The sequence below is a fragment of the Gossypium hirsutum genome, chromosome A03, assembly GCF_007990345.1.
Source record: "Gossypium hirsutum isolate 1008001.06 chromosome A03, Gossypium_hirsutum_v2.1, whole genome shotgun sequence".
Classification (NCBI taxonomy): domain Eukaryota; kingdom Viridiplantae; phylum Streptophyta; class Magnoliopsida; order Malvales; family Malvaceae; genus Gossypium; species Gossypium hirsutum.
Window position 1 is genome coordinate 72,998,316 of NC_053426.1, and position 9,663 is coordinate 73,007,978.

The following is a 9,663-nucleotide window of genomic DNA, read 5'->3' on the forward strand; positions in this document are numbered from 1 at the left end:
CTTTAGCGGCATTTTTCCCATAAACGCCGCTAAAAATCATGACATTTAGCGGCGTTTTTCCCACAAACGCCGCTAAAAATCATAGCCTTTAAAAAAATATTTTTAATTAAATAATATTTATTTCTATGATAAATATTATATTATGTTTTATTTTTGAAATTTGAACTTTAAACTATATACTTTTAAGGATAAAAAATATTAATTAAGTTAAAATTTTAAAATTTTATCTTAAAAACTAAATATAAAAATTAATGAATTTAAATTTAGAATCTAAAATAATAAATTAATAACACAATTAAAATCCAAAAGTTAGAACTCAAGTTATCTTAAATATTAAAATAAAAATAAAAATTTAGAATTAAAACTAAAATAAATAATAAAAATTAGATTAAATATAAAAATATCAATAAAATAAGATATTATAATAAAGTTACTTAAATGAAATAAGGACTTAAATCATAACCATGTAAAATATAAGATTTGAATATCCATTCCTATGTGAAATATCAACATTGATTATTTAAATTGATTAAGCTGCTAATGAATATTCTCTTTTCTAAGTCAAAAGTGCAATTCGTATTTTTCTTCTTTCAACTCAAATAAAAATAAAATGTTGAAAACACAAACAATTAAATAAAAAAATAGAATAATTAGTTGACATGAGACTATTATTAAATATATGCAAATATGCAAGTAGACTATTACAAAACTGGGTGTAGTTTTTGATATGTATATGATAGTAGCAACAGTAGCATAGATACATTATTTCCATGGAACAGAAAACGTCTGATCGTTGCAACACCAAACTATTGGTCTCTTTGAAAAAAGAGAAACAAAGGAATCAATCTACTCCCCCATTGCAACAAAAGGGATTCCCCTGGTACACATGATGCATAATATAGCCATAATTAGTACTTAAAATCTTTAACTTTCTATTGCTTTATCCTCATCCACACAGCTAAAATATAATCCAAGTGGAGCGTTTCACTGAATGTGGTTAGCTATTGGAAATGCAACATAAATTTCTTAATATGTAGTGCATTTAGACTGCATTCCTATGTTAACTGCAGTAGTTGCATCTCAAGCCTAGAGTTCCGAATGTCTTGGGGCATAATTCCAATATTTAAGGTGGTATATTTGGTTAGAGATCTTATGTTTGAACTTAACGCTCTCTCTTGAACCCAAGAAAAAAGGTCTTAGTTTAATTATGTCAGAGAACGACTCTCACACAACACATGTCAGCCTAGACATATCATGCAAAACTTAGATATCATTTGAAAAAGACAAGTAGATAGAAGCAAAAAGTGCCCAAATCATGTGATGGCCTAGGGAAAAAATGTTATACTAAGATCAATTTATTGACAATGATTCTTACCAGCCACCATGCCTAGAGAAGTAATCATTATCCAATGAAATAGCAAGAGCAACAGCAATTGCTAGCTCTGATAGAGTCAGTGAACGGCTTACATCCAACTCTTAGATCTGCAACAAAACCAATAAATTTGTGAACAAAAGAAGACTTAGAAACTTCCAATCTCTAATGCAGAAATTACCATGCTAGCGGGACCAGTCTTTAAGACGGGATCAGCCTTCCCAAAGCGGATGACATACTGTCCGGCATCTGTAAATATCTACATGCAAATCATTTTGCCTATTAGATACCCATAACAAAAAGCTAAGAATTTTAATTCATGTAATAAAATGGATAAAAGCAAAGCACAAAGGGTTTAGACCATTTCAAATGCATTTGATGTTGAGAAAGATTTTTCTATACAAAACTATTTCGTATTTAATATTTTTCCCCATAAAATTACTAAAAGCATTGTTTGCATCAATGAAGTAACAGCTCCATGATCTATATGAAGTTGAACATATCATTGATACGAACAATGCAAGAGAGAAAAATGGGGACAGAAGCACTAGGAAGGGAAAGGACATATCTGAAAATCAATCCAAGAAGAAACATCAAATACCAATCTTTATATGCAACGAAAATAATATAAACAAGTTCAAGAAACTTTATATTCAAAATCATTTAAAACTAAAAATGGAAAAAGAGAGAACTAATAACTCGTATTTCAACTCTTTTTCTTTTTACAGGTCAAAAAAATTAATTCCTGAATAATAAGATGCATAAAAATCATACAGCACAAGCAGAACACATTCATTAATATATAAACAAAGACCAAAGGATCAATAAGTATCTAACTGATAAGTCATGTGCTCCAATACTAGTTTTTTGGTTATAACCAAACTAGGTACTGAACCCACCTATCATGCCATTGCCATCCAAAGAATCACTAATAAACAAAAAGGTAAATACATGAAAAGTAAGAAGTAGTGTTACAGACCTGCCAGTACATAAAAGTTTGTACAATGTTGCGTTGCCACCTACAAAATTTAATAGAAAATTTCAACAAATTAGAGAAGCTAGAGGTCATGGAATGTATAAGCTTAGAGGGAACTATGAACCAAAAAGAGAAAAAAGATATCAGCAACTGACAAGAACAAGGAAACAAGTAGAAGCCAGCCAAGTCCAATATCAGCATGTGATGATAGAATGCTCAGGGTGGTGGTGTTTGATTCTACCCACACACAAGGATCTTCCAAATACTTCCTATTCAATAAACCCTCGGGGTTACACATGCACATGCATGACACAAGCATTTCATTTCATCCAGGTTTGAGGTGACATCAAAATGAATGTCATAAAACAAATTGAAGTAATATACATCTGGGGATTTTTTTTTGAGAGAATACATCTAAGGAATTGGTTAAAGTGAAAAAAAGGATAAGTAGCATTAACATTCACGAAGTACGTTTTTTTGTTTATTAGCACCGACACTTTCAGCAAAAGTTGAGTGTATAATCCTCCTTACTGTGCCTTTTTAGATAATAACACGATTTCCATCCATCTGAACTTTATGCCATTTCATATAAGGAAATATCACCCAACAAATTTAACTGAATTTCTTTTAGTGAACATTAATAGTCTGATCACAAGATTAATTAAAAAAAAACTAAACCAGAACACTGTAATACAGAAGATAGTTTTATCGGAATAAAGGTCTACCTGTACAAGGTAGAACGACTAAAATTATGCCTTAAAAACTTTGCAATGCGTTCGAGTGATCGGCATAAAATGGGAATCAAAGCAACTGCAGTGAAGGTCCATATCAATTCATCATACTACATAATAATAAAGAGAATTCCGGAGCAAAAATGTAAAAAGTGTTTATGAGCAGAAGAATGCTTACATTTAAGGCAAAGATGTGAAGTGACAAATGTAAGGCAGTAGATAAAGTAGATAAAATCTTTGGTTGCAATTACTAATTGAAAATACACTTGAACAACTTGTAAAGTCCATGCTCTTGGCCTCTACATAACATATAGAATAGGTTCAACAGAAAAAACTATCATATATATATTTGAAAAAAAGAATGGCTGGATTATTATTAAAATTAAAACAAGGCCTGGACTCTCTCAAAACAAAAGAAACTAAAACAGGCAACCCAAAAAAAAAAAAAGAAGGTAAAGAAACAATGTAACCCAGCCACCCAAACAGGCACTTTCCTTATCCATAAAACTATCATATATTTACCAAATGTATGACAAGTCAGTAGAAATATGTTTACCCTATATAGTGCATACAAAGAGTATACAGAAGAACAAGCAGTGCCCATAAATGAAAGCCGATAAGCCCTATTTGAAAGACTTTTAGGGACAAGTGGAAAGATGGCAAGCACAGCCACAATAAAAACTTGCAAGATAAAAAATAAAAGTAAGGAAAAAAGAATCTAACAAAAATATGTACATGAAGTCAAAAATGGCCCAAGTTACAAGACTAGCAATTGACTAAATATTACATATTATAAATTTAATTATACATTAACAGCCAATCAACTCCTCGACAAGGTGGTCTTTCTATGGCAGATGCAAGAATAAAGAGGGAAATAAAATGCACTCTTTACTCATTTAAAAACAAAAAAGAGGGATAAGAAGGCAAGAATCATCTGCTAATATACAAACGTTTTGATCTATCGATTTGGTCATATGAATCTAAATATATTCCAAATTCCACAAGGAGCAAAAAAATATATAGTAAAATGATTATGTGATCACAAATTCTCAACTGGATTTATTTTCTGCATAGATTTACAACACAGAGATAGGAGAGAAGAAAAAAACAAAATTACTGCAATTTCTCTCACTAGATATATAGAGAAAATACATAAAAAAATCATTTATAGCTCATATACCAATAAAAATAAAATATAAAAAAAGATCATCAATGGATGAGATAGGTAATTGCCAGAGCAAGTAAAAGGAGAATGTAAGCGATTCCTTGATCAATGGCAGTACCATCGTTGGACGGAAGTGGTGCAGGCGATGAACCCATGGCTTAACCCCAGAAAAGAAAGCATACCTTTTCAATTGACAGTTTTAAACGAGGAAGACCTTACAACAGAAGGAGCTGAATACCTTTCTACAACTTTCCTTTCCCTTGTAGGTCTATCATTACTAGGCGTCACTGCCTCTTTCTTCTCAGCCGAACCTTGACCAGATTTCCTAGAACTCCCCTTTCTACTACTACCTTTGACCTTTTTAATCCCTTCATCTTCACTCTCTTCTTCTTCCTCCTCCCCCCTCTTCTCTTCCTCGTTCTCCTTCTCTTCAACTTCCATTTGTTTCTCCAAATCCTTAATAGATCGAGAGAAAAGGAGTAGCTATGGAGGGTAAATTCAGTCAGTGAAAGGAAAAAGATTTTGGGGGCAAATTTTGAGAGTAAACGGGGAAAAGAAATAAGTACATAACTTTTATTTGAGGGATTTGGTTAACGAGCGGGGAACCAAAAAATAATTTTTTGGGGTGAGCGGGATTTTCCTTTTTTTTTTATAAAAAATAATGGCTTGGATTTTTTTTGCGGCGTTTTCGCTAAAAACGGGACTATAATTCAATTTTTTTGCGGCATTTTATCCCAAAAATGTCACTATTGCTCAATTTTAATTTTCTTTTCATTTTTAACATATTTTTTTCTATTTTTTCCTTTCACAATTTTTGTGTTGAGATTATCATTTTTTGGAATTTTTTTTAAATTTTGAATATTGATCTTTTTAACTAAAATATGGATGAAAATTTTAAATTTTAAATATTAAATTTTTAAGTTTTTTATTTTTGATTTAATCATAGACATTTTAAAAAATAAATACATCAATATATTTTTATATTGAATAAATATAAATATTTATGTATGCAATAAATAAATATAAAATGATGTTATATCAATAATTGTGTTAATAATTTACAAGAACTAGATCAAATTAAAGTTCATATATACAATTGCACCCTGATCCCTATATTTATCCCTAAACACTGAAAATTAAACCCTGATCCCCAAACACCAAACCTTAAATCCTAAATCATAAATCCTAAACCTTAAAATAATAAATATTATATCATAACCCCTATCCCCTAAACTCTAAACCATAAAACATAAACCATAAACCCTTAACCCCAACCCTTAAACCATAATTAGATATTTAATTATATGTATACACCTAAATTTTGATAGAGATACATCTCAGAATTATATATGAATTTCGATTTAATGTGTAATTGTAGATGTGAAATTCTAATTGTGGTTTAAATGTATAATTGAAACTTTAATTTTGATTTAATCATATACATTTTAAAAAATAAATACATCAATATATTTTTATATTGAATAAATATAAATATTTATGTATGCAATATATAAATATAAAATGATATTATATCAATAATTGTGTTCATAATTTATGCTTTTGGGATTTAACCCATTGCACAATAAACCATTGTTCATGTATACTTTTGGGATTTAACCCATTTTGATATATATATTTTTTTAAAATAATAATTTATATTTATCTTATTTAGATTTATATTATAAAAAAATCCAAGATACACAAGTTAAGTAGTTTACCATATTTATCTCTAAACCCCAAACCCCAAACCCCAAACCCTAAACTCTAGGCCCTAAACACTAAACCATAACCCATAAACTAAATTACTTTTTTGCGGCGTTTTTCAAAAAGCGCAGCTAAAACCTCGATTTATAGTGACGTTTTTCCAAAAGCGCCGCTAAAACCTGATCTATAGCGGCGTTTTTCGAAAAGCGCCACTAAAACCTCAATCTATAGAAGCGTTTTTCCAAAAGCGCCGCTAAAACCTCGATCTATAGTGGCGTTTTTCCAAAAGCGCCGCTATTGTTCAGTTTTTAGCGGCGTTTGCAATTGCGGTGTTTTATTGCAAACACTGCTAATGTATAATATTTGCGGCGTTTTTTGTCCAAACGCCACTAAAAACGCCTCTAAAGCTCTATTTTCCTGTAGTGAATGTACTCATTAGATTAATTCTGAATCCATTTTTGAATTAATTCACTTGTGACGTTCATGGTGTGACTTACCTAAATCTTGAGTTAGTCACTGATCATGCGTATGTAACTCATGTGCTTTGATATAAGGGAAGGCTTATGCTTTAAAGATGATCAAGTAAATAACCATTATGTTGGGTAAATGACTTGTGTATGACATGGCTTTACAAGCAACAATGGAATTCATAACTTCATTAAATAGTTAACGATATCCCTCTCAATGACATTGTGTGGATTAATAAATATGGAACGTAGCCATAGGTTGCTTGTTCTTGAACGAGCAATTTATCATAGTCATTAGTTGACAGTAATCAAATTAATCATTAAGAAGACACAATAGTGATAATAAGATAAAACATGATTGTATTGAGTGAACTGATTTAACTCAAAGGAATTAATGATATCATATGAGGGTAACACACACATGATGAGGTCATTAGACAAAACATTTGGATGAATTGCTTTCGTAAAGAGTATACAATAAGGAGTTTTCAATCATGGTAATTCTTGTGGACTAACTCCATGATTAAGTAAATTGCGAACTATCAGAATAATGCTTTTGAACATAATTGCAATTAACTCAATCCTAATTGTATATATTCGATTGATCCTTTCGCTAGCTCACAAATGCTCGATCAAACTACATTTGAACAAAAACAAAATTCTACGAATTTGGAAATAATTTAATTGAGTCAATTTATTTTATGTGAAATTAAATTAGGTGGTCGTGAGAATTCTTCAGATAAAGAATTTGATTAAAGATTTTTCTTGAAAAATTGATTCGAAAAATCTTAGTGATTTTTGGAAAAATTAATTTTGATCAAATAAAATTAAATTAATAAAATTAATTGAAATAAATATGATATTTTTGGAAATCAATTTTTAAGTCAGCTATTAGCCCAATAGGTAATTAAACTTGAAAATTGGACCCGAGAACCAAAAATCAAGTCGAAACCTCAAAATTTGTTGAACTGGGCTTAGTGTGTGAAACAAGGTTGACAGTCTAACTGGTGGCTGGACCAGATCGATTGGGCCGTCATTGGCCCATACTAAACCAATAGCAGCCAAACCATCTGCCTCACCAACCAACTATTTGAATAGCCTACTAGGGGTTTTGGCCAACCCTATCATCAGTAGCGGGCCAGATGTGCAAACGCCTTGCCGAGAGATGCAGCACCTCGTGTGGCTAGTCTTGTGAACGACCGTGCCACATCCCAAAAATTATGGGTTAGTAGAATCGGGTTTGTGAGTTGAGAGAGAGTGATCATGCCTTAATTTTTGAGATTGTCTGTGCATTTTTAGAAAATAAATGAGGTATTGGTTTGTTTATTAAATGTTAATGAAACGTTCCTTGAAACCCAAGTTCAAATCTCTTCTCTTGCACCATTTTTATTATTTTGTAAATTTTGCATCAAACCCTAGTATGTGACACACCTTGTTTTTAAAATAAATATTGAAAAATTATTTCAAGAATGAGGAAATAGCCCAATGGTTAAAAAAATGAGAAAGTATGGAAATTAGAATAAGGTCTTAAGTTTGATTCCATTCCCTTGCAAAATAGCTTAATTTTTTTTCTAAAATTTCTCATTCTCCTTATTTTGTGCCGCCCAAGCCTTGAACACTAGGTATAAATAAAAATTTTTCTTTTATTTTTTTATCCTTTAAGTTAATTTTTTTCTACCCAAGCCATTCACCCTCTTCCTCTCCTATTCTCTCTTCAATTTCCTTTCTTTCTTCCTTTGTGTGCCACCAACCAAGCCACCAAGATTCACCATCAATTTCTTTTCTTTTTGCAACGGGTTCTCACACCATTATTTTCCTCTTCTTGCTGTCATTTTATCATAAAATTTCCAGCCTTAAGTCTGAAATTTTAACACTTAAGATCGGCCTTCATTGGTTCCCCAAAAGAACTCCATTGTCACCCTATCTTCTTTCTTGAGTAAGTGCCAAGTTTTTTCGTTCTTCTTGATAGATATTTCAATAAAATACCCAATTTTCTAGATCTGGAATTGGGGTGATTTTAAAATATTTAGTGGGTATTTTTTCAGTCTTTAAAGTGATTTCAATTGTGGTTTTAAAGCCCCGATTTCACCATTTGGTGGTGGTGCACCGTGCTTAGAGGCACAAAAGAGGGCTATTGTTTCTTTAATTTTTTCCCATCTTTTTCCAAAAATATCTATGGTTCTTAAGCATTCCTAATTAGCCTTTAATAATGTATAATTTAGGAAAAATCAATCTTGATCAATCGATGACTTACATCTGACAATTTGGGAAGCATAAGTGTGGTTGATTATGGGCTAGTGTGTAGTTTCAGTTTAGATGATGGGTATGTTAATTGATCAAATTAAATATTTTAATCTTAGATTAGCTAATTATTTTCTAGTATTTAAATGTGTTAGGTGCCGACTTAAATGCCCCAAAATAACAATAAAGTCGATACATGTTCGCACGTACGATTCGCATCAAACCTGTTTAAGAAGCCTAACTAGTTTGGATCTTAGAAGTTGTTATAATTTTGATGATTGGATTGAACCCATAAGTGGGCATTTGGGGGCTGTTTAAGAGGCATATTAATTGAGTTAATACTTATTTTAATTTAGGTTCGTTATAAAATATATTAGAGAAACCGCGAGATTCGAAAGTGTGTTGTAATAAAGCGTAATTAAGGTGTGGGTTCTAACTTGCGGACTTGAATGTTTAAAATGATATAATGGATGCCTAAGTTTGCTGGTCAGGCTTGGCTAAGTGGCTAAGCAATTAATTTGTAAATGGTCGAACTAGATACGTTTCTAGCCTTAACTGTTTGGCATGTTAGCAAAAATGTGAGAATGACTGAATAATTGTGTGATTGATATTGTTGTGGATGATTTGTTGATATGATTATGTTGATTGTATGTATAGCATAATTTCGAATGAGAATGAGGCTTACGCATGATATATTTGTATGAATGATTTGCTATAAAATATTTGAAAGACTATTATACATGCATTCAAAAAAGAATTGTAAGTTATATGAGATTGTGATATATTGAACGACATCATCTTAACGATGAATTGAAAGTTGGATAAATGATCCTATTTACTGAAAGTATTTGGTAATATGAGGGTGTGTTAATCATGCCAAAGAAATGCGAAAGTATTGAATTCGTGACTATGTATGAGATTGTATGACATTTCGCATGTATGTGCATTGGGGTGGGATTGATATTGTGGTTGACGGAGGAGTTCCGTGGAGATTCAACGGCATATTA

The 9,663-nt window shown here is 31.3% G+C and overlaps 1 protein-coding gene across 1 annotated transcript; it reads right to left on the reverse strand.

Annotated features, from left to right (window-relative positions):
- Positions 1 to 650: 650 nt before the first annotated feature.
- Positions 651 to 4,399, reverse strand: LOC107886348 (uncharacterized). Its single transcript, XM_041095072.1, has 9 exons — positions 4,313 to 4,399; positions 3,636 to 3,797; positions 3,258 to 3,378; positions 3,074 to 3,158; positions 2,504 to 2,617; positions 2,352 to 2,391; positions 1,554 to 1,631; positions 1,376 to 1,482; positions 651 to 877 (listed from the first exon to the last, which is right to left on the reverse strand). Exons 1-8 carry the CDS (start codon positions 4,397 to 4,399, stop codon positions 1,477 to 1,479), a joined length of 693 nt encoding a protein of 230 aa, XP_040951006.1. The 3' UTR covers positions 651 to 877; positions 1,376 to 1,476.
- Between the last annotated feature and the right edge of the window lie 5,264 nt (positions 4,400 to 9,663).